The sequence below is a fragment of the Lolium perenne genome, chromosome 4, assembly GCF_019359855.2.
Source record: "Lolium perenne isolate Kyuss_39 chromosome 4, Kyuss_2.0, whole genome shotgun sequence".
In the NCBI taxonomy this organism is placed as follows: domain Eukaryota; kingdom Viridiplantae; phylum Streptophyta; class Magnoliopsida; order Poales; family Poaceae; genus Lolium; species Lolium perenne.
The window spans coordinates 192,368,024-192,394,725 of record NC_067247.2 but is presented as its reverse complement, the minus strand read 5'-3'; the positions used below and the strand labels follow the sequence as shown (position 1 = coordinate 192,394,725).

The window sequence follows — 26,702 nt, the reverse complement described above, 5'->3', positions numbered from 1 at the left end:
TTTTCACTCCAATGGGTATGCCTAGAGAACTTTGTGTTTTCCAATCCCATGTCTATGCTCATCTCATCATTATCTATCTATCTATATGTACATGTCATCATATGAGCACTCACACACATTTACACAAAGAATAGGGGCAAAACGAGGCAAAATGACACATTTTTGGGAAAATTGTCTCTCGGCCGGTCATCGGCCCGGTCGGACCGGCTTTGTGCGCTGGTCGTCCACATCGGCCCGGTTGACCGGGTGCCCGACCGGCCGTGCGGGCTGTTATGTTTTGAAGAGGATACCCCTTGGGGATCTTCTTCCTCATTATCCCCCACCTCTCCAACCTCCATGGCCGCCGCCTCCACCATCTCCACCACATCCTAGGCACTTCCCACCACTAGATTCTCCCCAAACTTCACACAAACATAGATCGGGATCTCGCAAGCATCTTCACCAAAGCATTTGGTCCCTCTCAAGCTAGTTTGGGAGATCGTGAGGATTTGGTCCTCAAGCCTTCTTCACGAGTTCCTCTTGCTCACTTGGGCCAAGAGGACAATGTCTTCGGGTAAATCTTTCTCCCTATCCCTCTCCCTCTTGCTTCCCCTCCCACATTGCTCATTTTTGAGGAAAGTTGAGAAATTAGGGTTAGGGTTAGGGTTAGTAAGTCCTCATGCCACCTAGAGTGTCACACCCCTCCTATGCACATTGTTCACTCTCCTGGTATAATCTATGTTCAAGTTTGTGAGTTTTTGCATGATTTTATGTCGAATTTCTGGGCAAACGTTACAACTCAGCATGACCCGGTCCACAGCCGGTCGGCCGGCCTCTCGACCGGCTGGTCCGGCGCATAGCCCGGTCAAACCGGATGGCCAACCGGCTCGTCCGGTCTGTCGTCCGTCGGACCGGCTCTCGCGCCGGCTCGCTCAGCTTTTCGCATGATCTCGTCGAGACACTTGAACCTAGGCTATGCTTTTGGCTTCCTCACATATGCCGATGACATGTACACTTACCTCTTTGCTATCCTCTCCCTATTATGCTGATTCACAGGTGATGAATGGATGAAGCGAACCCCGGCCATGTTGCCAAGAGAGGGAGGAGCTCCGGGGTTCCACCCCGGCGCTCTACTAGTCGTGCTCCTCCGACTAGGGGTGGCAGCTCAACCGGAGGCCGAATCAAGAAATCGCCAATAAGAGGAAAGATAAAGAGGCGACAGGATGGTGATGAGGTCTTGCACGCGATTTCCATGTTGGCAGTGTGCATATTGGGGCATGGAGAAGACTCGAGAGTCCAACCCCTATCGCTTTGCGGAACCCACTTACAGGTGGAGATCAATTCTTCTGGACCAACACACAGCAAGTCATGTGGGAAGAATTCTATGACTCCCGCGAGTACATGAAGAAAGGCACCATTGTTATGCCCAAGGCCATCAAGGATGTCATTGGAATGTATGAAGCCACCAAGTTCCGCTTTGTGGTTGCGACCTTGAGGCGGATGGGGTTGTATGATCTTATGTGCTTGACACCTACTGATGGGTGCTATTGTAAAACCTTGGTGAGACAGGTTCCCACCGCACAGTCTTTTTCCATGATGATGCAGCTCGGACTATGACTTGGATGACGGGCAAACAGCAATACACTTGCAACTATCTTGATTTGTGAAGCCTTGGGGTTTGGTGGAGGGCGTATCGGCTTCAAGATATATTCTCAGAAGTTCAACCGTGGGGACATTGCTGGTTGCTATCCGCCGGAGCCCACACTGGACCTCCCACCATATCCGGGATGTACTACTCCTACCTCTTGCTTGCCAAGCTCTTCCGTGAGACTCTCATCGGCAAGTCCGGCGATACAAGTGAATGCCGTGCATACCATCTCGAACTTGATGTACTATCGTCTCCCCGAGCACCGGCAACCTATTGATGGCTGTGATCTCATCTCATGCGAGTTACTGCGCTGTGTTCGCGAGAGGTTGACTCCTAACCTTGCCCAAAGACGTTCAGTGCTCATCAACAAGGTTGTGCCCGCACCTCTCAATGTTTTAGGTGAGCGGGTCAGGATGGAAGCCTTCAAAATCCCTGCCCAAGGTGATAACCCGGATGTTCCGGAAATGATGCCTTCTGAGCGCCGGTCCAAGGCACGCCATGACCATGCTAGCTCCAGCTCCTCTCGTCGCCCACAGCGTGGTGTCGCACGGTTCTTCTCTCGCTTATGGCAGATGTGCAAAACTACACATGATGTTGCACATCAAAGTCTCGCTTTGAACCAAGAGACAAGGAGGCGCCAAAATGAGTTCATGGCTGCTAGGAATGTGCCTATCCCTCCTCCTGGCCCTGAGTTGGAGCCTGTCCATGCACAAGACTGGGAGATGCCTCCTCTCACTGATGAGATGTTCCAGAACTTTGATCCTTCTCTGTACTTTGGTGGTAGATTTGCTCATGCACCTCCTGCTGATGATGATGATGAAGAGGATGATGACGGTAATGAGGATGATGATGAAGAGGATGATGATGAGGATGATGATGACGAGGATGACGATGGGGATGGTGATGGCAACTCTCCATCCGCGGTGCCCCACTTCTATTGATGGGACGCTAGCATCTCTCCTCTTTTCTTCGCCTTTTTGGTGTTCCGATGCCAAAGGGGGAGAAGAGAGTAGAGTCTAGAATTACGGGGTTCTTTCGTTGTCACAAGCCATGGGAGTTGCTTTATTTGGATTTTATATGGCTTGTGCATATTTGCTTTGATTTCTCAAGAACCATTTGCTACTTTGAATGATTCATGTAATATGTATGGACGACTATTATGTGTGCTACTCTATGTTAGGATAATCATGCTTTATGCTTATATATGTTGATATACTTGTCCATACCATGCTTGTTTCCTAAAGATATTGGGGGAGCTTCTCATATTCCACAAATGATGCACTTTGCATTCAAACGCAAACTCTCCAAGTGCACACATTATGGGGGAGCTGTCGTAATATCTTCTATGGAATCAAGGTTTAGAGCTTATCATAATATCTATGTGTTACTCTAGCTCGGTTTGTCATCGTATACCAAAAAGGGGGAGATTGTAAGGGTATTTCACCCTTATCCATTATTTTGGTATCTATGACACCGTGCTAGAGTATTTGGACTAATACATGCCTACAAGATGACTTTCAGGTATTAGCCAAAGAGGTATGATGGTGTAGCAATGGAACAAAAGGCAACGGGAGACCCCCCAATTCGACGAAAAATCGGCTAGTTTTTCGAGCCAGGCCGGTCACAGATCCGGTCGGACCGGCCCCCGGCACCGGCAGCCTGTCGCCAACCGGACCCTGGACCGGTGCCATCCGGCGACATCCAAGAAAGAAACGAAGCCATCCGGCGCGCGTCCGGTCACCAGCCCGGTTTCGGGCCGTGCTCCCGGTCCACGGCCCGATCGACCGGGCGCTGACCGAGCGGCCGGTCGGCCGAAGAAGCCAAGGTTCTGTCAGGACATCCGGGCCACATCCAGTAAGCCCGAAGCCTGCCCGGTCAAGTCCCGGTCCCAGCTCCGGTTGGAAACCGGCCGGCCCGATGCTGTGGCCGACCGGCCGTGGACCTTTGTCCGGCGCAAAATCCGGTTGACCGGGTTTCTCGAAGAATCTGCTGATGTGGCAAGTGACCAACGGCCGTATTTAGAAGAACACTATAAATAGGTCTTCTCCTACCTCTGAACAGTTAGGCACTACACTACAAGCTGTTCTTGAGCTCTCTCTCTCATACTCCATTGCTAGAAACACCAAAAGCCTCAGATCTCCCTCCTCCTCCACCCAAACTCAAATCCCTCCGGGGAATCATTAGAGGAGGACCCGATCTACCGTTCTACCAAGCCAAATCTCATTCCCCCTTGTATTCATTGAGAAGCTTGCTTCCTAGGGTTCCTAGGAAACCCTAGGTAGGCAAGAGGAGTCCGGAAGCATCCGGGCTGTGGATTTGCTCCGGGCAAGATTGTGAAGGTTTGGAGGCTACCTCAAAGTCTACCACAAGTGAGTGAGCTATTCCTTCGTGGGATAGGCTCCGGAGAATAGGGTGAGCCTTCGTGGCGCGGGGAATCCTTCGTGGGACCTCCACTCCTCCAAACGTGACGTACCTTGTTGCAAAGCAAGTGAACACGGGAATACATCCTCGTCTCCGCGTGCTATCGGTTATCTCTAACCGAACTCCTTACTTGTGATTTAACTGCCTGTGAGAGCCTTCGTGCTCGAGTTAGTTGTATCCTCATATAGGTTGCTTCACCTAGTTTGCATTAGGCTCATCTTTATATTCCGCAAAGCCTAATATTGCAAAGAAAGAATTAAAATTTGTAGAAACCTATTCACCCCCCCTCTAGGTTTACCATCTCTATACTTTCAGGCCTAGACGACGAGGAACAACAACCTAGACGGTAGGGAACAAACAGTTTAGACGGTGGGGAACAACATCCTAGATGACAGGGAACAACGGCCAAGATGGTAGGGGAACAACAATCTGGATGGAGGGGAACAACGGCCTAGAATGGCAGGGAACAATGACATAGATCGAGAGGAACAACGACCTACACGGAGGGGGAACAACAGCCTAGACAGCGGGGAACGACGACCTACACGGAGGGGAACAACGGCATAGACGGCGGGGAACAACAACCTAAACGGTAGGGAACAAATAGTTTAGACGGTGCGGAACAACATTCTAGACGACGGGGAACAACGACGAAGATGGTAGGGGAACAACGGCCTAGAATGGTGGGGAACAACGCCTTACACGAAGGGGAACTACGACATAGATCGAGAGAAACAACGACCTACACGGAGGGGGAACAACAGTCTAGACAGCGGGGAACAATGACCTACACAGATGGGAACAACGGCATAGACGGCGGGGAACAACAACTTAAATAAAAATTGAAAACATGAAAAAGAAAATTAAAGAATGTAAGAAAGAAGAAATCAAAGAAAAAACTATAGTGTAGAAAAAGAATGTAAGAAACAAGGAAAAAAATAAAAAAAATACGTGAAAAAGCATGCATGAAAGAAAAAAGAAAGGGAAAAAAAATCCCTGTCTAGGACGCTCTGGTCACCAAAAAAAGCTAAACCAAAAAAAAACTCGCGCTTGGCTATAGATAAAGAACGCCGGTGCAAACCAATTATCCAAAAGTACTTCAGTACCACATTGGCAGTGACTCTCTGAATCTAACGCCAGGTGCCCGGATCGAACGCCAGGTCCGACGCGTTTTTTTTGATTTTTACCTCGCGAACGCTTTACTGATGGGCCGGCCCAGAATCGCGCGTCCTTCTGCGATACGGTGCTCGGCAGCGCGCGCGCTACCGAGCAGTTTCCCCCCCAGATGTTAGAGTAAGTGTAACAACTGGGCTGAAACCGTTATTTGTTCGGAATGACATAATAGAAGCCCACGTTCGCATTTCCTAGCCCAGGCCTGTTCTGGGCATTAAGAAAAACCCTGCAGCAATCTGAACCGTCCACGCCCGACTCTCCATTCTATCCGTCCACCTGAACCCCTCTAGGGTTTCTGCCATCCGAATAAAGTCCCATCCTTTCCCTAGCGTCCCCTCCCTCTCGCACGCCAAGAGCAGCCGCCGCCGCTGCTACCACCCCGCCGCAGCCGCAGCCGCAGCCGCAGCAGCGAGCGAGAATGGTATGATCCTCTCTGCCTCTCCCATTGATTCACCCATTCGTTATTTCGTTCCTCTAGATTCGTTTGGTTCGATGTTTTGTCTTATGATTTGCAAATCCTGGGAGTTCTTGATCTTGTTAGCTATACGTGGTAAGAGTAGCGTGTGGTTTTGTTCATTGATTGCCAAATAGTCGAACCTGTCATGGTAAGTTCTATCACACTGGACGGCTGGAGTTGGTCTAGTTGGATGAGGAAATCTGTCATGCTTCAGTTTTTGTTGCACCTCTCTCTTTGGAGATAACAAGTTCAGTTGCGCCCAGTGACAATAATACACTAGCTATTTTCTGACATCGAGTTTTAACCAATCACGTTTATGCTGAACTGTAGAATGTCTGACTACTTGTGAACGTGCCTGCTTTTAGTTTGCTGTTTGAGACTTCAAACCCATTCATAGATCATTTGTTTTATCTTATTTTTTCAGGTGTTCGTCAAGAACCAGAAGACAAGGGCGTACTCCAAGCGTTTCCAAGTCAAGTTCAAAAGAAGGCGACGTAAGTTTGATCAATCCTTTGACATGGTGAATTTGGTACTATAGTCATCATAATATGACATTGTTTTTGATGGACTGTTTTCTTTTGTACATTTGTTTGCAGAGGGTAAGACCGACTACAGGGCCAGGCTGAGACTTACCAACCAGGACAAGAACAAGTACAACACACCCAAGTACCGCTTTGTTGTGCGATTTGTATCCTTCAGTCTTTCGATGTCTTGTGTGGCACTGTTTAATTAGCTTTGTTATGTTTATTATTACTGTAATTGGATCAGTAGAGACATTCGCTCATTGTATGCTTATTATTACTCTAACAAATACATTGGTTAGTAAAAACAGTGAACCACATTGTATCTCTTAACAATACTAATCCAGACCAACAAGGATGTCACTGCCCAAATCGTGTACGCTACCATCGCTGGTGATATTGTGATGGCTGCTGCCTATTCCCATGAGCTGCCCCGATATGGCCTGACAGTTGGTCTCACCAACTATGCTGCAGGTAGAACATGTCAACTGAAGCAGAGCGCCTAATATGCCTCTTCTTGGCTTGATACCTGTTGTATTTAATTAACTGTTTAAATTCATCCTGTAGCATACTGCACTGGGCTTCTTTTGGCTCGTCGTATACTCAAGTACCGTGATTTGGATGCAGAATACGAGGGCAATGTTGAGGTTTGCACAATCATATAATTATTTATTTTAGCCTGCCATTATTTGATGCTGCTTTTGTTGAACACATCTAACGGTTGCTCTTTCTTTGCTCAGGCCACTGGTGAGGACTTCTCTGTTGAGCCAGCTGGTGAGAGGCGGCCTTTCCGTGCTCTATTGGATGTTGGCCTTCTCAGGACCACTACTGGAAACCGTGTCTTTGGTGCTCTAAAGGTACCTAATCAAATTGTTGTATGATGAGTGCACACTTGTAAGGTAGTTTTGAATGGCTGTTTGTAATCAGGCATACACAATTATGATAGTTCCTAGTCACATTTGTAATTGGATGCTCACATTTTTAAAAAATGGAAGCTTATGTAGTCCTAATAGTTTGAGCTATTTGCATATTGAAGGTTTGCTGTTGCATTTTGTTAAAGCAACTGCTTATCCTTGTAGAGAAGCACCCATGTGCTATTGGAAAACCTCTTTTTACTTGTGCTCATCTACGGTTTGCATGAAACCATATCTCTTGTTCTGTGTTTTGAAGTTCACTCTTATCCCTGCAGAGCATTTCACATGGTTTGCTTTTGCAGGGAGCTTTGGATGGTGGCCTGGATATTCCTCACAGTGACAAGAGGTTTGCTGGTTTCAAGAAGGACGAGAAGCAGCTTGATGCTGAGGTTCACCGCAAGTACATCTATGGAGGCCATGTTGCAGACTACATGAGGGTGAGTGAAACCTTGCTGATGAGACTATTATGTCATTTATTTGTCGCATGCTGCACATGCTGAGTTCATGTAATATTTGATTGAGCAATATACTCCTTCAGATTTTTGAATACCAGTTTCTTTTTTGAATTTTGGTAACACATATTTCAGTCACTTGCCGAGGAGGAACCTGAGAAGTTCCAGAGCCACTTCAGTGAGTACATCAAGAAGGGTATTTTGGCTGATGAAATGGAAGCAATTTACAAGAAGGTTCATGCTGCCATTCGCGCTGATCCTTCCATGGCCAAATCATCTAAGGAACAACCCAAGACTCACAAGAGGTATGTGTACGAGTATTTCATAGATGTTTATTATGTTCTTGACTGATTTCAGTGCCCTAATGTGATTGCATTTTAATTGGACTCCTTTGTTCCAGGTACAACCTCAAGAAGCTGACCTATGACGAGAGGAAGGCCAGTCTTGTACAAAGGCTGAACGCTCTCAATTCCTCTGCTGCCGCCGATGTTGATGATGATGAGGATGACGAGTGAAGAGTGTAGTCTCTGTAGTAGTGCTATCTTTATGATTGAGCTGAACTTGCTCTGTGTCATTCACCCCTTGTCAAAGTTGGTCACTCCTAAAAATGAACCTGTTTCTTTCAGTTTTGAGGATCATGCTGGAGTTAATAGATTATCTTATTTTGATCGCCCCTGAGTTTGTTGTTTCAGCCTTACCTATGAGTCTTGGTAATCTTGCTTTGATTAGACTGTTATTTCCTTGTGCCCTGTTCTTCCGGATGCTAGTCTCGACTAAGTTGTGATTCTCAACCTTTCTTACACGTCGGGTTCATTTTGACTCAAAATATATTCTATTGCCTGGCTGCATCTTATCTGTTTATGTCACCTAAGATATCTGACAATATTCAGTGTTATCCTCATCTGTTTTCTGTGCTGGATGCGTGTCACACATCTTTGATGTAGCGGTTTTCAATCTAACATGTGGTTTTCAATCTAACGTGACCTAGTAAGCTTGTGAGGTTTTGTATGTACCATGCCCTTTGACAGTGAAATGTAGGCAAAGTGCCACCTTGATGAAGCGTGTTCTTGAGTGCTCTAGGATATCTGAAATTTGGAGAATCTAAATGTTGCAGGTCTAATTCAGAGGCAGGTTCTCAAGATATGGCCAGGTTGGCTGTCTTGGAAAACTTATTGAGGCAAGAACAACAAGGGGCAACCTGGGTTGAGAACCAACCTGAGGTTGGGTGGTTAGGAGGGTGGTTGTACCTTCAAACCACCAGAGTTCAAATCTTAGGTTTGATATCTATGTGTCTCATAAAGACGGAATATTTATTTATTCAGTGGGAGGCGATGTTTCCGTCTATAGCGATGCGCCTGTGGTACTTCGTCAATTTTAAGATCCGATCCGCCGGTTCAATCTTTCGTAGGTGCTTATAGGGGTAGGGTCACTAGGGTGTGTGTGTGTGCGCGTTCATAGAGTTGAATGTATGCGTGTGTATGTCAACGTCTGCGTTTGTAGTGTGTTTTTTTTAAAAAAAAAATTATGCGATCTTCGTCTTCTAGACCTTTTTGCAATGGCCTGCTGTTGGGAGAGGAGGCAGATCGACCGAGAAGAGAAGTTCAAAAAATGGCGAGTACTTCAGTCAATTTCATCCTTGATCATTGGTCTTGAACTATTTCAGAGCGCTGAAGAACACAGGAATATGTTGGCATGGATTGTAGAAACCAATGTAAGGGTATAACAAGCTATTTCAGAGCGCTGAAGAACACAGGAATATGTTGGCATGGATTGTAGAAGCCAATGGAAGGGTATAACAAGCTGAATGTCGATGGTGCATTCTCCTCGGGTGCTTTGAGTGTGCTGTAATCAGGGTGTATTTCCAGACCTCGGGGGCTTTGGGGGTGTACTGTAATCAGGGAATCAGGGTGTATTTCCAGCGGCCAGTTGTTGCCGGATACCAAACATTGGAGACGCTGCGTCAGCTGAAGCTAGAGCACTACCTAACCGTTTTATCTTTGCCGTTAACATTCGGTGTACCAAGTTGGAACTTAGCAGTGATTGTGAGGAAGTCATCAACCTTATGCTCGGCGAGGGCAACTCTGTAGGACCAGCTGAAGCAATCTACGAAGAATGTTCTCAGATGCAGCAATCCTGAGGAATGTTCTTTGTTAGCTAGAGGTTCTTCTCATGCTGAATTTAGTCATAGCCCGAGGGAGAGTAATATTGTAGCGCATAGTTTAGCTAGTAAGGATAGACCTCACTCGATTGTCTGGCTCGAGGATCGACATGACTTCATCGCTTGTGTTAGCAGATGATGTAAGCTACCTTATCAATCAATAAATTGGCTCGATGGCTTTCCCTAAAAAAAAACGTGTCAGGCAGTCCAGTATCAGATACCAAACTTTGCTTTCATTATTTTTTTTTCGAGGTTGACGGGGAAAAAACCCCACCGCTTGTTATATTCCACGAAAGTAGCCTGGCAGGCCCATGTTCTTACAAACAGATAGAAGGAGATACAGGGGTACAGGGGAGAAGAAGACACCTAAAAAAACGAAAAAAAGAAACAAGAGAACACAAGGGAAGGGGAAGGTTAGCAACCGAAGCCAACCGAACCCCCTCAGGAGGCCAACGCCTCAAAGGATAGTCACTATGACTTGGCATGCGAGCGAGGGGCGGCGACGAAGACCTACAGAACCAAGACCAAGCACAGTCGAAGGGCGTCGGATAGCCGAGACTGGGGCGACGACACCGGTGTGCCGACCCCGTGGTCGAAGGGCGATGCAGAGGAGAGTCACGCCCCAAGCACGAACCAGACAAGGCCACAACCAGACGTCACCTTGAGGACCTCAAGCCGACCGCTAAACGGGTATCTCCGGTGGAATACACACCGCAGGCAGGCAGAGTGGTGGAATACGAGGACACCAACAGAAGCACGCGAAGAAGCATCCCGACACGGTCGAACGGCGTCGGATAGCCGAGTCCGTGCGGCGACACCGGTGTGCCGCTGGCATTGCCAAAGGCGATGTGCCACCGAGACCAAACACAGTCGAAGGGCGTCGGATAACCGAGACTGGGGCGACGACACCGGTGTGCCGACCCCGTGGTCGAAGGGTGGCGCAAGCTGAGGCAACCCCAGGACGTCCAGACAACTCTGTCGGGCCACCATGACAACAACCTCGTCCCGCAGGTATACGAGCGGACGGTCAGCAGGGCGACAAGAGGCGAGCGCTGCCCCAAGCGTGTCGGGAGGTGCACAGAGCCAAGAGGACACCTCCATGGAGGAGCACGGCGCCCGCAGGCGTCGTCGTCCAAAGGCTTCTTCCCGGATGTGCAGCTACACCAAAACATCGGGGCAGGCCAACCTCCCCCACCCTACAGGAGACCGCGGCGAGGGGTGGACACGGGCCACCAGAGGAGGGGGAGCGGTCAAGCTGCAGGGGGGCCCACATCGCCGGCCGACCAGGCCGAGCCGCGCGCCAGGGGCCGGGATCAACGGCCGGACACCCCGGGGCGAGAACTGGGAGGTAGCCGGAGAACGCAGGATCCGGGGGCGAGCCTCACGCGAGGAGACCCGAGCCACCATGGAAGAACCAGCGGGAAAGAAGAAGCACCACAGCGACCCAGCAAGCCCGCACGGCGCCAGGGGACGGCGCACAACAGACGCCGGAGGGCCGCACCACATCGGAGGGCAGCCGGCAGGCCCAGCCCCGTGGTCGCCACGGCCAGAACGGACGGGGACGGAGGGCTCCCTCCAGGGCGACGCGCAGGACGAGGCCGCGCCGCCGCCGCGACGGGGCCGCGCGCGGCGGGACGGGCAGCAAGCCCGCGCGGCGGAGCAGGGCAGCACGCCGCGCCGCGGAGGAGCAGCGCCGAGGACGAGCACGGCAGGGCCGGCGCCCCACAGGGGCAGATGAAGAGGAGGGGGGTGGGGGGAGCTCGGGGGATTTGGATTTTAGGGGAGGACGAGCCGGGGGTGCTCCCCGCCGCCTCCGTCCGCCGCGGGACGGCCTCCTCCGGCGGCGGCGGGAGCTGTTGGCGAGGTGGGGGAGGGGTTGGTGGGCGGCGGTGCGGGGGTCGCCCCGGAGTCGCCCGAGAGCGACCTGGAGGCTAGGGTTTCGTTTCCACTTTGCTTTCATTATAATAAAGGAGGTACACTGAAATGGAAAAGGACATGTTTAGCCACCTAAACCTTCACATTAACTGACCAGCATGTACTCCAAAAACTAAAGAGATACACCCACCGAAGGATACGTGACAGCAGGTGAGTTAAAAATATGCTGACTTTATAATAAGGAGGATACGGTTCGACAATTCAACGTTGGTCAGGCTCAGCCAAATGCTCAACAACTTTGAAGTAGGATCCGAGCGCATTGTCTATCAGTCGTCCGCAACTCAGGCCTATGGCCAGCAGTATAAGCAAATCATTCAACAGTTGAATGTAGGAGTGACTGAGATTATCCAGAGGGAAAAATATTTGAACTTTCTCCATAGTACTATCTTGGCTCTTCTCAACGAAAATATGTAGTGGGACATGGATACTCATGAACTGTATAACTTGCTGGCCATAAAATTCGTATTTCCATCCCTCTAAAAATTCTCTCTTTTTTTACGGGTAGAGGAGGCATCTATGGAAATTTTGACATAAAGGACCACCTGCCCCAACAAATTGTCAAAAAGGACCACCTGTGAATAAAATTGTCAAAAAAACCACCTCACAGTGGCGGCACGGCCTGCCAGGCGACACATGGCATGTGCCGCCGGTGCCCGTGGCGGCAGGCCTTGCTGCCGTTACCTGTGGCGGCACGTTAGGCCGGCCGGTGTTGCCGTTAGCCACCATCACGCCACAGCCCTCGGCAGCACCGCTGAACCACTGCTGCACATGCTGCTCCTGGCCGAATCGGCTCTAGCTACTACTTTCTTTTTAATACGTTTGCCGGAAGCTACTACTTCATCTCTCTTCCTGTGTATATGCAATGGGTGTTTGGCAGCGTGAGCAGTGAGGAGAAGAGATCGTTGGGGATCGATATACATAGCCGCATAGCTAGCGAGGAAGAACATTGATTGACAGTGTGCTACTAGTTTCAGCACAGTATTAAGGGCGACGCAAATGGTGAGCGAACTGTTTGCGTCGCGGGACGAAAATGCGTCAGGAACCATGTTCAGGGGGCGAAGCATAGTGATCGGGTCGTCCGCAGCGACGCAAAAGTGGCGCATATTTGCGTCTGGGATGCGTAGCAGCGGACGCTGCGAGGACGCCCGAAGTGACAGCTCGATTTTTCACCGGGCCCTCCTGGCAGCGAACAATAGGGCTATATCGAGGGCATCGCCTCCGCGTCTGTGTTGCAGCCTTCCTCGGCGATCGAGAAGGATCTGAGGAGGAGGGCAGGCTTCCTCGGCGATAGGGATTTCCCGTTTGACCATCCACCGCCGCCTTGTCGTCGAACACGGCAGCCGCAGCTTCCCCGGTACGCCACCGGCATCATGCTGCCGGGCCTCACGGAGGAAGAGGCCCTACGATGGGCGCTCGAGGGCTCGGCCGCGCAACCGGTGCAACTGCTGCCTCCACCTCCACCATACAACCCATGGGGCCCTCCACCTCCACCATCGGTGTGGGCTGCTCAACCTCCGCCACTTGCCAACTGGCCGTGGTCGGTACCGGAGGTGGACGAGGTGGCCGCCGACGCGCCGCTTAGTCCCGGTGGACCTTGTCGCCGTGGCCGTCGATGACGTCCCCGGGCAGCGACGTGCTATTGTGGCTCGAGCGCGTCGGGGACTCCGGCCACAGCGACCACTGGGCCTCTTCCCAGGCTGTGTGGGGGTCCGGAGGTCTGGCCGCCCGCAGCTTCGCCTCTTCCCTAAGGCGGAGGTCACGCTCCTGCTACGCCCAGGCCACGACGTCCTCGACCGCCTGCCTAGCCTCTCCTCCATCGCGGAGGTGCGGATCACCACCGCGAGATGCAGCCACTTGGCCTCCTCCTCCGCGATGGACGGGTTGCGCCAATGACGCGCCGACGCGGCCCGCATCCTCGATGTAGAGCCCGATGCGGTGGCGGGCAGCCCTCAGCGCCGGCGCAATCCGCCGGCTGCCGCTGGCCTCGTCGTCGTTGGCGCTGGGAGCGAAAGCTCTCTTCGGGGCCATGGCGGCGGAGTAGGGCTAGTGGGGAGTTGGACTGCTAGTGGGGAAGTGTCCTCGACAGGGACAGTCCCCTCCGGGCATCTCCAGCGGCGCGACGCAAACGAACGCTGAGCGACCGTTTGCGTCCGCCTTGACCGAAAATGCGTCTCGCACCACCTCCAGTGGGGCGATACAAAGTGACCGGGCCGTCGGCGGAGACGCAAACCTAGCCCAAATATGCGCCACACCTCCACTCGCACCACCACCGCCGCAACACCATGGGGAAGAAGAAGAACGACTTCGAGGCGTCCGGCAGCGGCAGCAAGAGAGTGCCGCTCCCCGTCGCGGTGGGGAGGCTCATGCACGGCAAATGGTTGCCGTGCGACGATGCCTGGTCCGGCGTGCAACTGCCTGGCGGCTGGCGGCTCAGCTCCTCCTCCACAGCCGCAGCCCTGTGGGACAGCTCCCTGGCCGAGGCCCTCGAACGCCGCAGGCGGCAGGGCGAGATGTCCGTTCGCCGGCGTGCGTGGCGCGCGGAGTGCAAGAAGCGCTCCCGCTTCGACGACGGCGCCGGCCCATCCGGCAGCCAGTAGTAGGGCGCGCGACTGCGAGTAACCGAGGCCGGTGTAGGCCGCGCGACGGCGAGTAGGTACGGCTGTTGTAGTTTTAGGTTAACTCGACTAACCATCTCTGTAAAGATGGTCCTTTTGGCCAATCAATAGTAATGAAAAAATCTTTTGCTTACCTAGTCACTGCCGACCGGGCCCTAATGTACCCAACGCGGACATTTTCCGCGACCGCCGAGCGTCCTTGGAGACGCAAACCTGGCGCATATTTGGGCCAGGTTTGCGTCTCCGCGGACGACCCGGTCACTTTGCGTCGCCCGTTGGAACAGGTTCCAGACGTATTTCCGATCATGGCGGACGAAAACGGTCGCTCAGCGTGTCCATTTGCGTCGCGCCGCTGGAGATGCCCTCAGCGCCGAAATGCCCTTAATACTGTGCTCAAACTAGAAGCACAATGTCAATCAATGTTCTTCCTCGCGGCTATGTCTATCAATCTCCAACGATCTCTTCTGCTCACTGCTCACGCTGCCAAACACCCATTACATATACACAGGAAGAGAGATGAAGTAGTAGTACCGGCAAACGTATTAAAAAGAAGTAGTAGCTAAAGCCGATTCGGCCAGGAGCAGCATGTGCAGGGAGTGGTGCCGCCGAGGGCTGTGACGGCAGGACTCACTTCATCTGATGGTGGATGACGGCAACCACGGCCAGCCTAACGTGCCGCCACAGGTAACGGCGGCAAGGCCTGCCGCCATGGGCACCGGCGGCACGTGCCACGTGTCGCCTGGCAGGCCGTGCCGTCACTGTGAGGTGGTCTTTTTTGGCAATTTTATTCACAGGTGGTCCTTTTTGACAATTCGTTGGGGCAGGTGGTACTTTATGTCAAAATTTCGGCATCTGTGTGCCAATTTTCATATCAAAATTGAAAATTATGTAGCTTAGGAAAACAATCACAAGTTTCAAATGAACAGCCAAACAAAACTCCCTCCTTCCGAATTTTCTGTAACTTGGTGGTTGGATAACTATGTAACTTAATACTCGGAGTAAGTTCAATCGAATTCAGGAGTACCCATGTTTAAAAAATGCTCTTTACTCTTCAAAACTATAAAAACAACAAGAAGAGCAGAGAGTGGGAGATGCTACCCTGTATTTGTCATTAAGTTCGGGTGAGTCCTCAAATCCTTCTTCTGGTTACACATGTCTGCCTCCCTACCACTCTGCCACACAGAGACGGAGGTACAAAAAACATGTGAGGGGCCGATGGAAGAAAACAAGACTATTATACAATTCTATCAATGCTTAACACGACATGATGATTTTTTGTTTTGGTTTGGAAAGGACTAAAGTTATTATACAATTGGACTATTCGTGAAATGAGAAATGCCAGACAACAACTTACATCAATAATATGCATACAAATGAATAAGTGAAGCAACTTTCCGTAGCGAAAGTAAGAAACGATATAACTTCATCAGCATAACGTGGTTGTGGTAACACATCGATGCACTCAAAGGAAAACAGTAAGAATTCTCATGAAAATATGATATTCCCTCCGATTCATATTAATTGTCAGTAATGTGTATGCATCCAGAACTAAAATGTGTCAGTAATATGTATGTATCTAGTACCAAAATGTATCTAGACACATCCATATTAGCGACAATTAATATGGATCAGAGGGAGTACAACAAATATTCACATTACCGTATGGCTTCTATAACCCCTAAATGCCAATAGCAAAAGCTAGCCGATGGAAGTACACTGGGCATAAAGAAAATTGCAAGAAAAAAAGGATAATGCTGGTGCTTCATTCATTCATATCTAGTTGGTCTATTGGTAATATAAGTGTACAAGTAAGAAAAACAAAGGAAGTACACAAGCCTAGAAGGACAATAGTTGCTAATCTACTTCAAATATGGCCAACCATATGCGTAATATGCGCAAAACAATTTCTGGAACAAAATTGAGTTGAACCTTAAAGAACTTGGTAAAATCTTGTTGATTAAATGGTCCCCTGTGGAGAGATGATGGCTATTCAAGAGATCAAACGAAACAACAAACAGATTCAAGTTCGAAATCAGACTCACTTAAAAAATGCAGGAGCACCAACTATATTTTATTAATGTATCACGGTTATGGTTCTATCATATTTTTTTTTTTTGAAACGAGGCAAAAGATTTGCCATTTTCATTAACTAGTAAGTTTGCACGTGCAGCGCACGTCAACTAATATAAATTAGAATCATAAAAAAAAAACTTAAAAATGAAAAACTCCATAAGATATACTCCCTCCGGTTCATATTAATTGACTCTAATATGGATGTATCTAGACACATTTTAGTTCTAGATACATCCATATTGGAGTAAATTAATATGAATCAGAGGAAGTATATTAGTTTGTACATGTTTCAAAGATGCAATCCTGTATTCCAATGATGAAATCTTGCTTGAGGAAATGATGCAACTAACGCATGGTTGCGAGGCTTGATTCATGAGCAGGGCTCATGCATATCTAGGAAATGCCATCCACAAGATATATACAATTAAAATTCAGAATATTACAAATATTTTACTTCCAAGCAGTACATGTCATTATCAGCTCACTCAATTTAACTGAAAAACCATTCTAAGAATGTTAAACAATATATGGTAATTTCACAAAATATAGCCATGCTAAAACTTGCTCGTGGCAAGTGTGGCTCTTGTCTCTTGATATGTATCCAGGAGGATGACAACAAGAATGGGACACTCAACAATTTTTTGGAACCTTGACTCCCCCAGAGAAGGGAAATGCAAAACATTAAAGACAATAGGAGATATTTCATATCCATCTGACCAGCTAACCACACTGTTAGAACCATAATGCAGGGCAAACAAGTTAAAGTATTACTAAAGCCAAAAATTTATACGAATAATTTTCATGTAAAATAGCAATATCTTAATATATAAAATTAACTACTGCATAAGCAGTTTGTATTGAGCAGAAAATTATAATGCTCAAGCTGTACAAAGGATTGAGAATTTAATCCCTTATGATGGAGGGTGTGACTGTAATTTGAAGGGAAAACTGCAAGACCTAGCATAGCAACATTCTTCTTATGCTTATATATATCTTTTGTCAAATATGAATAACTCTTGTTGGGATGCTAGAAGGAACTATGACGCATAATGCTCCCAAAATGTGGTTAATAAGTGGTGCTAAGAAAAGCATTTGGCAACTTGTACCACTGAAATTAAAATGATTTGAATTAAGTACAGCGCAACACACATCCACTCATGCATCTCCTAATAAGGAAAAAAAGACTCGTTTGATAATCATGTCTGTATATAGAACTTAATAAGTGAACAGTTTGTAGCATAATAAGAAGATGTAAGGAAAAATTATATTGAGGCAATACTATACCTTTAGCATTAGCAGAAACTAAGATGGAGAAAAAAATGTGCACTTTCATCTTAACTGAGAGTCTGAGACAGCTCCCCTGGAGCAAGGGTGGATCCAGGAGGGTTTCAACTAAAATTCTCCTGCAAACTATCAAAGTAAATCAAATTCATAATATAATTTAAGAAAAATCAAGCCGATGACACTGAAAGCTTCTTTTTTTTGATAGTTGCTACATGTACTTAAAGACAAGCACCTTTCCATAATCTGCAGAATTGCAGAAGAAGCGTTTGAGCCATCGCCCAAAAGTGTATATTAACTCTTCTGGAGCAGTGAGCAGTATAACAGTGAGGCATGCTATATCTATCTAACACATATGTACGGTTGTGAAGTTTCGGCAGCACCTCGTGTAAAACATAAGCTATGCTTCGAATATTCAGAAAAAAGGTAACAATATCATCTTCTTATTAGAGAACCTGGAAGTGATATCTTTCAAAAGCAATCTACATTACCACAAATATGAAAACAGAGAAGACATAGCTAGTAGCAAAAGAATTCTAGATACAACAGAGTTCGAGATGCCTAAGTGTGGGCATATTACGAAAGAAGTATATATCATTATTACTCAGGTTACAATTGTAATCATAGCGTAAACTTTGGTATTTCCATGGACAGTAAAATGCACAACAACAACAAGTATTTTTACAGATCAATTGCACTGACATAATTTTCTGAACCTAGTTTGCAGACATATTTGTGCTATTGGTACGGCACACATAAGTATTTAGGAAGATATCAGAAAGGAACATATGTTTGTCAAATGCCCGCCATTCTTGGTCCTCAAATTATTTCCTTGCATTAACTAAGGTGCCTAGAATGTACTCATCGGGATGGCATGGACAGGAAATCCTTCACCATGGTGTTCGCTCATGGATCCCTCTTGATAATCTGCCCACCTATATCAGTACCAAATGCTTCATCGCCATTAAGGATGTGTTTGGTTGGGGATTCAGATTGCATGGGTTATGGCCAACCATATTTTGTCGGGCCACCCCATTCGTCTGAGTGTTTGGTTGTCTGAGTGGAGCGAAACGAGTTTCGTGATTGGTTTCCTAAGTGGGAGTGAATGGAACAAACCACTCTCGTGTTTGGTTGTTTGAGTCTGAGTGGTGAATGGAGGCTGCCGGTGTCCCTTGCCGCTGCTACTGCTTCACAGGTCGCCGTCGCCGCTCCTTCCTGCGCTGCCGTGCCGCTCCTTGCTGCGCCGTTCCTTCCCGCGCCGCTGTGCCGCTCCTTGCCGCGCCGTTCCTTCCCGCGCCGCCGCCGCGCCGCTCCTTCCCAAGCTGCTGCCGCGCCGCTCCTTCCCAAGCCACCGCCGCGCCGCGCCTTCCCAAGCCGCCGCCGCGCCGTTCCTTCCCGCGCCGTTCCTTCCCGGGCCGCTCCTTCCCAAGCCGCCGCCGCGCCGTTCCTTCTCGCGCCGCCGCCGCGCCGTTCCTTCCCAAGCCGCCGCCGCCGCCGCTCCTTCCCGTGCCTACGGCCTCACCAGCCGCCACCTCCCGTGCGGATCGTGGAGGGAGCCAGGAGAGGTCGAGGACTCGAGGGGTGAGCGAAGGGGGCGATTGAGCGAGTCCACTCGCGGGCCGCGTGATTCCACCGATTTTGCCGCTTCGCCCCATACAACATATTTTGGGTATATTCCCTCCCTGGCCGCTCCGCCCCCTACCGCTCGCGAACCAAACAACGGGCGAACTGATGCGACCCGACGCGAGTCGACCCAGCTCCCCCAACCAAACACATCCTAAGTGTGCTACCAAAGTGAGCAGGACGCCATCTACAGGAATCCAACGATTTCTCCTTGTGAGCCTACAAATTTTTTTTTTGAAAACAAAAGGGGTACAGAAATCCAGTGCCGTAGCACAGGTATTGGAGCAGGGCTTCACCTTGTAGATGGAGTGCCGGACGACAAAGGCAACAACATTTAGCGTGGCAGCGCTGCAGCCAATGTGGTCTGCAATAGCAAGGCGGCGGTACAGGTCGGGAAGCGGCGTAGGAGTCATGCGCGAGCGCGCTACAGGTCATAGAACGCGACCAGCTCGAGACTGGCGTGAGAAAGAATGGCTCCCCACGGCGGCAACCTCGTCGGGGCACGCGCTGGCAGCTGCAGCTGACGCCCCTCCTTCTACAGCACCGATGCCGCCTCTCCCGCCGCCGTATGCTCTCTCCGCCGACGTGGGGGATCCATCGTCTTATGGGAGGATCGGAAAACGAGCGCACACAAAGGTGTGAGGAAGACAAATCTGGAAAGAGAGAGGATTTGATCCGGATTTATCGGCGTTAACCATCACTTTAATGATTCAGTGGGATTTGATCCGCGAAATCAGGCCATGCGGGTGGGGATCCAGAGCTTGGGAGGCACATCAGCGTGATTTGGGGAGGTAGGGGAGGGGGAGACTAAATGATTTCTGGTCGTTAGATGAAAGCCTACCTACGGTTCAGATTTAATTTTCCTACGGCACTTCGTGCCTTTATAAATAGTAGAGATTAACCATCACTTTAATGATTCAGTGGGATTTGATCCGCGAAATCAGGCCATGCGGGTGGGGATCCAGAGCTTGGGAGGCACATCAGCGTGATTTGGGGAGGTAGGGGAGGGGGAGACTAAATGATTTCCGGTCGTTAGATGAAAGCCTACCTACGGTTCAGATTTAATTTTCCTACGGCACTCCGTGCCTTTATAAGTAGTAGAGTATAGAAGAAGTTTAGAGTTCCATAAAAAATGCCTAGGACAAGCCCTAGGACTTTAACAAAAGCCTACTCTCCCGGTATTATATTGCACAAATCCTTAGCGCCGGCCAAGCACCAAGCCCGAGCCTCATCTTTGATCTTGGCAATGATGACATTTGTGGCGGAAAAGTGGTGTCGGAAGACTCTAGCGTTGCGTTCCTTCCAAACTTCCCAAGAGATTAGCATGAGCAAGGATGCTAAGGCTTTCCTATGTTGACCTCTTCCTAAGGCAATATTTGTCCACCACGCATCGACATTTGGCTCATTGATCCAAGACTCAGGGGATCTATCATGAATACCGCACCAAGCTAGAGTCTCCTTCCACACTCGCAAGGTGAAGCGACATTTATACATGAGGTGGTCCGCCGTCTCTTGGACTTGGTTGCATAGAGGACAATTTCCACAATTTTCCCACCCTCTACGTTGAAGCCTATCCGCCGTCCAAACTCTATTTTGCATGACCAACCAAGCGAAGAACTTGCACTTTGGAGGCGCCCAAACTTTCCAAACCGTAGAATTTAGGGAGGTTGAGACAAGAACTTCGAATTGCATCTTATAGGCCGAGGAGGCGGAATATTTCCCATCATTAGTGAACTTCCAGTAATGGTGTCCGGAACATCATGATGTAGGTGCACATCCTGAAGGAGACCCCAAAGGTTGACAAATTCCTCAATGTGAGGCACCCCAAACTCGTGAGAGATCTTGATTTGATTGACCCAAAAGTTGTTATGGAGAGCCTTCCGGACATTGCAATTCTTCTTCTTGGACATTGTAAAGATCAAGGGCGCCAAATCACATGGGCAAAGTCCTCCAAGCCAAGGAGAGGTCCAAAACTTCGCTTTTTCACCGTTTCCTATATTGACAAAAGTGGCGGCCGCAAAAAGTGTCCGGTCCTCCTTATTGCATGGATTACCAAGACCGATCCAAGATTTCGAATCATCGGTCCACTCAAGCCATAACCATCTTAGCCTTAGAGCGGCGGCAAACTTCTCAAGGTGCAAGATACCAAGGCCACCAAGCTTGGTAGGACGACAAACTTTGTCCCAATTAACTTTGCACTTGCCCCCCGTCACTTTGTCTTTGCTCGCCCAAAGAAAAGCCCGGAGAAGAGCCATGATGCTATTAGTGACCCCCTTTGGAAGGTCGATGGAGGTGATGTGATGGATTATTTGGGAAGTAAGGACGGATCGTACCAACACTCTTCTACCGGCCATGTTCACATTCTTCCAATTTCCGGCGGCAAACTTTCCGGCGATTTTATCTTGTAAGTATTGAAGGTCTCCACGTTTGAGCCTATAAACCGACAAAGGTAAGCCCAAGTATCTCATAGGGAAGGACGTTCTCATAGCCGGGAAAGGTTGAAGGATGTCCTCAAGGTCGAGACCGTCGCATTGGATCGGGGCTACGAGGCTTTTTTGGGGGTTGGCCTCTAAACCGGTCACTTCACCAAAGGTAGCAAGAATTGAAGCGAGGCAAGCGATATCCTCTTTTATCGGGGCCACAAAAATCGCCACATCGTCGGCATACAAGGAGGTGCGCGCAACCGTAGCTCTTCCAAGAAGGGGGTGCAACCTTCCTTGGTTGGTAGCTTTTGCAAGGATATGGTTGATCGGATCAATTGCCAACACAAAGAGGAGAGGGGACAATGGATCGCCTTGCCGAAGGCCGCGGCCGTGCTTAATGGGGTCACAAGGCACGCCATTGAGGAGGATTCTCGAATTAGAGGTGGAGAGGAGTGCCCAAATCCAATCCCGGAATTTTCTCGGGAAGCCACAATGTTGGAGAAGATCCATGAGGTAGTCCCATCTCACCGAGTCGAAAGCCTTTTTGATGTCAAGCTTGAAGAGGAGGCAAGGTGTTTTGGAGCGATGAAATTTGCGAGCAAGGTTCCTCACATACATGTAGTTATCGTGGATGCTCCGTTTTTTTATGAATGCGCTTTGGGCATTGGACACAAGCGACTCCATATGAGGCGCAAGCCTAGCGGCCATCATCTTTGCAATATACTTGGCAATGGCATGGATAAGGCTTATAGGTCGATAGTCCGATATGTCTTCGGAACCATCTTTCTTTGGGATTAGAGCAATATTCGCGGAGTTGATCCAATGGAGATGCGCGGCCCGAAGGGTGTGGAAGCTATGCAAGACATGCATGATCTCCGGCTTGACAATGCCCCAACAAGCCTTGTAGAAAGCACCGGTGAAGCCATCGGGCCCCGGTGCTTTGTCACTAGCGGAACCAAAAATAACACCTTTAACCTCCTCATCCGTGAAGTCACCGGCGATATCGTCAAGATCGCAATCCGGCACCGGTATGTTGCTCCAATTTATGTTACTATTGTGGCGAGCTCCTCTTCCCATGATGGAGGCGAAGTGGTTTTGGATTATTGCTTTCTTGTGGTGATGATTGACAATCCAACCATTGTTATGCTTGAGTCTATGGATAATTTTTTCGACGCCGGGAGTTAACCCGTATGTGGAAGTATCTTGTGTTGGCATCTCCCTCTTTAAGATTAGAGATTCTAGAGGCCTGTCTCTTCCTTGCTCTCACGGCCACGGCCATACTAATTACCTTCCGTTTCAATCTTCTTCTAAGGTCAAGCTCCTCGGGGTGGAGCACTCGTGATTCTTGAGCAATATCAAGTCTTAAGATAACATTTAGCGCCATGTGGAGTTGGACTTTGGACGCCGGAAAGAGCCTTTTGCTCCATTGTCGAAGTCTTTGAGAGACACGCTTGAGCTTATGGTAGAGAAGTTGACAAGGCTCAAAATGGGGGAAGTTCTCATTCCAAGCCCCAAGCACCACATCCATGAATCCGGGCATTTTAATCCAAAAGTTTTCGAACCGGAAGGTTTTGGGGCGCTTTGGACCGGCTTCACTTGCAAGGAGTAGAGGGCAATGGTCGGATAGCGACGAGGAGAGCGCATGAAGGATGTGGGATGGGAAGTGGATGTCCCAATCCTCATTGCAAAAGAAGGTGTCGAGCTTGCTCATGGTAGGATCTCTTTGCTCGTTGCTCCAAGTGAACTTTCTATTTTGGAGATGAATCTCCTTGAGCTCACATAAGTTGAGGGCGTCACAGAATTGGGTCATCCTAGTGCGGTTCGTATTTGTTCTATTCTTATCACGTGCCCGATAAATTTGATTGAAGTCGCCTGTAACGATCCACTTTACGCCCGCGATCGGCTTTTCCTCAAGGAGCTCTTGGTAGAAGGCGGCTTTCAAATTATATCTCGTTGGCCCATAGACATTGGTTATCTTGAAGGAGGTGCAAGAATGCACAAAAGTAACCAAGCCGGAGATGAAGAATTGTCCCGTTGTGATATTTGTGATATTGACAACATTAGTATTCCACAAAAGGAGGATACCACCTCTAGTGCCATCAGCAGGCCGTTGGGCATAGCCTTTTAGACGATTTCCACCGAGGTAAGCCGCGGTGGCATCATCGATGTTCTCCAGCTTAGACTCTTGGATGCAAAGAATGTTACATGTAGAGGCCGAAATAATCTCATTGATCGTGTCACGGCGATCTGGATCATTGAGACCGCGAGTGTTCCAAGTAATAATACTGAACAACATATCTGGGTCAATCATTATGAACTGGGAAGCTCTCATGCAGCATGGACACAGTTCCAGCTAGGGATAGAAGCAAACGGTTCGAATTAAACAGGTAGAAGCAGTAGCAGCGAGCATAACAGGGTTGCAAGGTCATGATCATCATGCAGCCCACAGGACTAGTAGCAACAGAAGGTTCTAACATAGGGAATAGTAAGCTCTTTAGATAACTTTGAGCAGATGATCGCATCAGGCAATCAGTTCATCAGCCGCAGCAGCTTCATCAGCGTTGAGGCTCATCGCACCTTCGCCACCATGCTCCAGGAGTGCATCTTCCACCGCTGTGGCGAGGTCGCAGTCGAGGTGGAAGAGCACACGCAGCGCCGCCACCGCGATCTGAGGCAGACGCCCGTTGTACAGCTTGACGTATCTATCGATGGCATCTTGTGTGGCAGCTTCGTCCTCGCCCACAATCCCCAGGCGCCTGCAGAGAAGTGCTTCCGCCATCTGGGCCACCGGAGCCACCCTTCCCTTGGCATGTAGCCTGGGGCTGCTGCGAATGGAAGGGAAAGCCATGGCCCCGGCCAGCGTCTTCCTCCTAGTGGTTGGAGGCCTTGGAGGGGTCGACGTAGGCGCCTGAAGCAGCGGAGAGGGTAGCTGCTGGAACAGGGGCGTGGGTAGACACTCCAGCTCGTCCCCAAAGAGGCTGGCACCAGGAGGTGGAGTAGCAGGGCATGACGGGCTTGCTGGGGTCTTGGCAGCAGGCGAGGCGGAGCCCGTAGGTGTAGGAGGCAGCGGCGGTGAGGTGACCAAGTGGTCTGGCTGTCCGTCAACACGACGCCAGACCAGATGGCCTTGTCCATCACGGAAGAGCTTTGCCTGGGGCGTGAGCGAAGCCGGGTGCTGAGCTGTAGGAGATGCCGGCGGTGTAGTCTCGTAGCAGGGCCCCTCCGGCGTCATCGAGCCCCTCCGGTTCTATCATATGACCATTTAAGATAATATAATCTAAGGTGGAACATCACACTATCACAGCAATAAGTATTCCATTTTTTTAACACAAGGTTCCAACTATATTTTGCAGATATCCTCTTATAGCAACTGACTAGAGTATCAGAAGTAGCATACATATTAACTATACATCTATGGAATATTTGCAGGCACCCAACACCGTGAAGGCATATAACACTACTCAAACAGGATAACATTTCTCGCTAATTGCACTTTGATTTTGTTTCATCGCAATTGGCACATCATATGAAAATGATGCAAAACCATAATACCCAAGTAATTTTTTTCGACAAAGAGCATATATTAATATCGAAGATACCAATTAATACCCAAGTAATGCTATATGGTCTAGCATATATTTGTTATTTTGACTACTCAGCAGTCTTCCTACTTGCTCTGTATAATGTTCCAACTTGTAAAATGGTACCTTGCACATGCTCATACAAAAAAACACTACACCTTCATGTTGTCCAGTGAATTGGACAGAAAACAATATTACTAAACAAGAAGTCTTGTAGTTCTGACTACATGTACTGAGATGTCGGCAGTTTTTTCTCATACATTGGCACCATGAAGTAAGTAATCTGAAGTGCAGTTATTTCATCCTGAAGACAGATATCAAAGTAAATTTGGCACGTTGTGTGCTCTTGTCTGAAACCCTGCAAGTGTAAGTGCATTGACCTAGCAGAGTTGGGGATTTAGTCTAGTGGTAAGATATTCGCTTAGGGAGCGAAAGGTCCCGAGTTCAATTCTCGGAATCCCCATGTTGAAAATCGTTTTGCCATGCATGGCAATGCTTTATTGAGCTTTGGATGGTCTGAGGATAAGGTTTTGGACCACAGTTTTGATGAGGTTCAGAGTCTGTGTGATTGTCTAAAACCTGGTACACCTATAGGAGATATATGACTTGAAAAGTATTATTTCAACAGAGGGCATTTGGTCTAGTGGTATGATTCTCGCTTAGGGTGCGAGAGGTCCCGAGTTCAATTCTCGGAATGCCCCATTTTTTTGCATTTTTTTCCTTCATTGTATGGAGACATGAGGTAGGCTTTCATTGTTGTAGGCAAGCCTTGTTCCTTCGCGCATGTCGCGCCTCTTTTATATTTTCCCGATCGTGTGTTAGCTACACTGCCGGAAAAAAAAAAACAAATTCCGTCTCCAGCTCAACACAGTGCGTCCAGCTTACCGTCGCCGCGGGCACAGGGACACGAGCTCCTCCAGCGAGGAGAAAAAGGAGACGGCGGCGTCAGGAGGTAAGAGCATCCCCACTCGTTGGCGCTCCTCACGCCCAAATCCGGCGAAATTTTCGTCCGGATTGGAGGAAGATTTGACCTGGGGAGCGCCGAAGTTCCGGCCGTCCCCCCGGCAGGAAACCCCCAACCTCGACCATTTGACATATTTCAAACAAATTTAACATAAAATTTAACAAGTTCGGCGACCTAGAGTACGAAAATTGCTGAAACAAATTCGGCGATAATCAGTACAATGTTTAACAAGTGCTGAAACAAATGAAGCACACAATTTCACAATTTTTCAAATAAATTATGACAGACTAGTTGGCATCGGCGTTAGCGTTGCCTCGGAGCGTCCATATGTGCTCCACCAGATCATCTTGCAGCAGCTGATGCATTGTAGAGTCTCGAATCTCCTGGCGCATAGCAATGAAGGCGGCCCATTTTTTCGATAAAGGATGCTTTATTACTTCAAGAAGCAATTACATCCAGCCTCGGCATAACCAGGATGCACATA

At 49.0% G+C, this 26,702-nt stretch overlaps 1 protein-coding gene and 2 non-coding genes across 3 annotated transcripts; all 3 read left to right on the top strand.

Moving 5' to 3' along the window:
- Positions 1–5,504: 5,504 nt before the first annotated feature.
- Positions 5,505–8,238, top strand: LOC127295325 (large ribosomal subunit protein uL18z). The gene is made up of 9 exons (XM_051325261.2): positions 5,505–5,642; positions 6,103–6,172; positions 6,275–6,366; positions 6,547–6,673; positions 6,767–6,846; positions 6,940–7,056; positions 7,416–7,550; positions 7,701–7,870; positions 7,966–8,238. Exons 1-9 carry the CDS (start codon positions 5,640–5,642, stop codon positions 8,078–8,080), a joined length of 909 nt encoding a protein of 302 aa, XP_051181221.1. The 5' UTR covers positions 5,505–5,639; the 3' UTR covers positions 8,081–8,238.
- A 17,407-nt stretch (positions 8,239–25,645) lies between these two features.
- Positions 25,646–25,717, top strand: TRNAP-AGG (transfer RNA proline (anticodon AGG)). The gene has a single exon. It is a non-coding gene; the product is annotated as a tRNA-Pro (tRNA).
- A 166-nt stretch (positions 25,718–25,883) lies between these two features.
- Positions 25,884–25,955, top strand: TRNAP-AGG (transfer RNA proline (anticodon AGG)). The gene has a single exon. It is a non-coding gene; the product is annotated as a tRNA-Pro (tRNA).
- Positions 25,956–26,702: the final 747 nt, after the last annotated feature.